Source organism: Sphaeroforma arctica (genome assembly GCF_001186125.1).
Source record: "Sphaeroforma arctica JP610 unplaced genomic scaffold supercont1.249, whole genome shotgun sequence".
Lineage (NCBI taxonomy): Eukaryota > Ichthyosporea > Ichthyophonida > Sphaeroforma > Sphaeroforma arctica.
Window position 1 is genome coordinate 1 of NW_014040309.1, and position 3,048 is coordinate 3,048.

The window sequence follows — 3,048 nt, forward strand, 5'->3', positions numbered from 1 at the left end:
CCAAGTAGATGAGTCATACCAAATACTCAGGCTATTAGAGCCATCAAAGTGAATTTAGAACACTTTGGAAATATTGGAAAAAGAGCTTGTATTAAATTATTTAAAATACAAATAAAAACCAATGTATTATCTCAATTGATCTTGATATTTTAGACTGACCGGAGGCCGTATTTCTACAGTATTTCGTACTCTGCACTAACCCATTCCGCGGCGCAGACCCGATCCGTACCACAGAGGTGGGTACTCTACTTAGTAGGTCAGCAAGTGAATATATGGAACATTCGATAGTAACAATGTTTTGTCAACACCGGCCTGAATTGACTCAGCACATATCTTCCATTGTCGACTCACTTGGCCCAAGCTTCAAACGGGAAATTACTGACCACTTCTTTCCATCAATATTTCCTGAACTACTACAGCGACTATGAGAGCCATACCATATGTTCATACATTGTATCATACATACTTGCCATTTTTGAAATAAATAATTTTATCCCTACATACCACATCACCCCATCCAACGCATCGAAAATGCGACTCAACACCTCTTGGAAACGCCAAGACGCCTCTGACAGACCGAACGGCAGGGAAGTATATCTGTACCTGCCCCACGGGGTCATAAACGTGAAGATATCCCTGCTACCCTCATCCAGCTCTAACTGAGCGAAACCGTTCCCACAGTCCAAGACCGTAACCCACGGCGTAACCGCAATGTGCCGGAACATATCTTGTTCCGAGGGAATGCTAAACGGTTCTTGCTCAAGCTTTGCCCTCAACTTGGCAAAATTTGTACAAAAACGCCAGTCCTCCTTCGGCTTCGGCTCCATGCGCGGATCCATACGCGCCATAACCGTCTTCGACAGCCACAGAACATCTGGGTCCGTCTGCTTCTCAATGATGCCATGGGCCACCATTTCATTGATCTTCTCCTTCTGCGCGAACTGCTGCGGATGATCTTTATCCAAACCATCTCTATAACACAAACGCGCCGGCGCCACATTGGGCTTTGGATGAAGGCGGATCTTATCCACCTTCATGAACCGGTGGGCCTCCCTAAATCGTGCGCGCCAGTTCTCGTGGTGACTTACCCAACTCCGTCGCCAACTGGCGGAGGCCAGAGCGGTCAAACTCCACGGTCTTATCCATCTTTTCATCACACTCCTCGAGCTCGGGCTTATCCAGGTCATCAAGAGCCTCTGTGGGCAAGTCAATCATGTTGGCTAAATCAGGAATCTTCGGGGAGTACAAGCCATGTACCTCCCCAACCCCAGGCACCACCTTATGCGGGATAACATCAAGGGAATAGTCACCCCGACGTGCCGTCGGGCGACGCCCCCTTTTTAAAACACCAGAGCTGGGGGCTGGCTGCCCCTCAGACATCTTAGGCAGCTGCTTTCGCCAACTACTCCGGGCCCCCGGCGGCTTTCATTCACCATCATGGACCACTGACCTCTTGTCAGCACCCTCCCCCTTCCCTTCAGGGTTAGGGGTCCTGTTCAAAACACCAGAGCTGGGGGTTGGCTGCCCCTCAGACACCTTAGGCAGCTGCTTCGCAAACTACTACGGGCCTTCGGCGGCTTTCGCTCACCATCATTGACCACTGACCTCTTGTCAGCACCCCCCCTGCCCTTCAGGGTTAGGGGTCCGCATACTAGACACAGGACCTTTCGGTTCCCGATGCGTCACATTGTCCTGCCCTAACCCCTCTGGGTCGAGGGACCACATTCGTACACGAGCAGCGGGGACTTCCTCGCTTAAATCCTGCTCATACACCTCCCCATCCGAGGCCTCACTAGACTGTTCCCAAGCCTCTCCCGCTACCTTACCATGCCACGCATACTCCTCAGCCAATTGGCGCATGGCCACGGCTGCACCAGCCGACCTCCAACCTACCTTACGCCGCTTTCTGCGAGGCGAGACTGGCCTACCATTCTTGCTAATTTCCAGAATGGCTTTCACCCTCGAAGGAACAGGCACATTGGTATCCTTAAGCCATTGCCACCTGATCAGTGACTGTTATTCGTCCACATCAGCGCCCACTCCGACGCTCACAGCTGGTCGAAACTCACCAAGACATCACAGCTCATTAGAATCTGTGAGACGGTTGACCTTCTACCAACGCAAAACTATCTTGACCAACCAGGAGGTACGACTCCAACTGCTGCCACGCTACCATGTGGGAAGGGCTCAATTCCCCCATGTCATCTAACCCACTCAACGGCGGTCCTTCGTACAGGCCGTCCGGTTCCACACCTATACGCTGTATCGCACTCTTCGTAATGAGGTTATACGTGCAGTCCGAATCTACGTACGCCCATGCTCTTGCTGTAGCTAAGAGCATTGTGACCACCGCACCCTTTCAATGACGACCATCTTCACGCCTAGCTGCTGCACCCGCTGCCAACGCCCCACTCGACTTCAACCCCGAACACTGACCGGGGTTGTGCCCAGACTCCTTGCACATGTAGCACCACAGGCGACGGTCACCCCTTTGTCCACTCCCTCCATTATCATCGCGCCTCGCGAACGCGAACGCGAAGAGTCACGCGAGCTCTCACTGTAAGATTCTGTCTATCAAGGCGATATTAACGCCTTAGCGTAAATAAACGCGTAGGTAAATTCTAAGTATCGTGAAAAATATCAAAGTAAATAAACGAAATGAGACTTTTAGTAAAGTTAGGTATGCCTCGTGAAAACAGCAATACTCTGAGGGATTGTGAGGCTGAGACATTGCCTATATATAATCCTCTCAGTACCGTTTCCGCCGTTTATTTAGTGTTTCGTTGTCGCTCTATTATAAACTATGGTATGTTTCGTTGGGACGAATCCGAGGGACTCATAAAATCCTATCTTTAGAAAAAAAGAAAAGAAAAGAAAAAAACGAAAAAATACGCGTGATGTCCTTAGTTATTGTCTTAACCAATAACTTGCCACTTATCAAGAATTACCGACTTAGCCTTCATCAGACTGGCACATCTGGTTGGCTGATCGGAGGCTAAACTAGGTAACGCTAATAGTCCCTAGAAACCTATATTCGGTTGAGCCATC

The 3,048-nt window shown here is 49.9% G+C and overlaps 1 protein-coding gene across 1 annotated transcript; it reads right to left on the minus strand.

The window, feature by feature from the left end:
• Positions 1–1,611: 1,611 nt before the first annotated feature.
• SARC_04441 (hypothetical protein) lies at positions 1,612–2,341 on the minus strand (the record flags this gene model as incomplete). The annotated part of the gene is made up of 2 exons (XM_014301724.1): positions 1,612–2,013; positions 2,141–2,341. 2 exons carry the CDS (start codon positions 2,339–2,341, stop codon positions 1,612–1,614), a joined length of 603 nt encoding a protein of 200 aa, XP_014157199.1.
• Between the last annotated feature and the right edge of the window lie 707 nt (positions 2,342–3,048).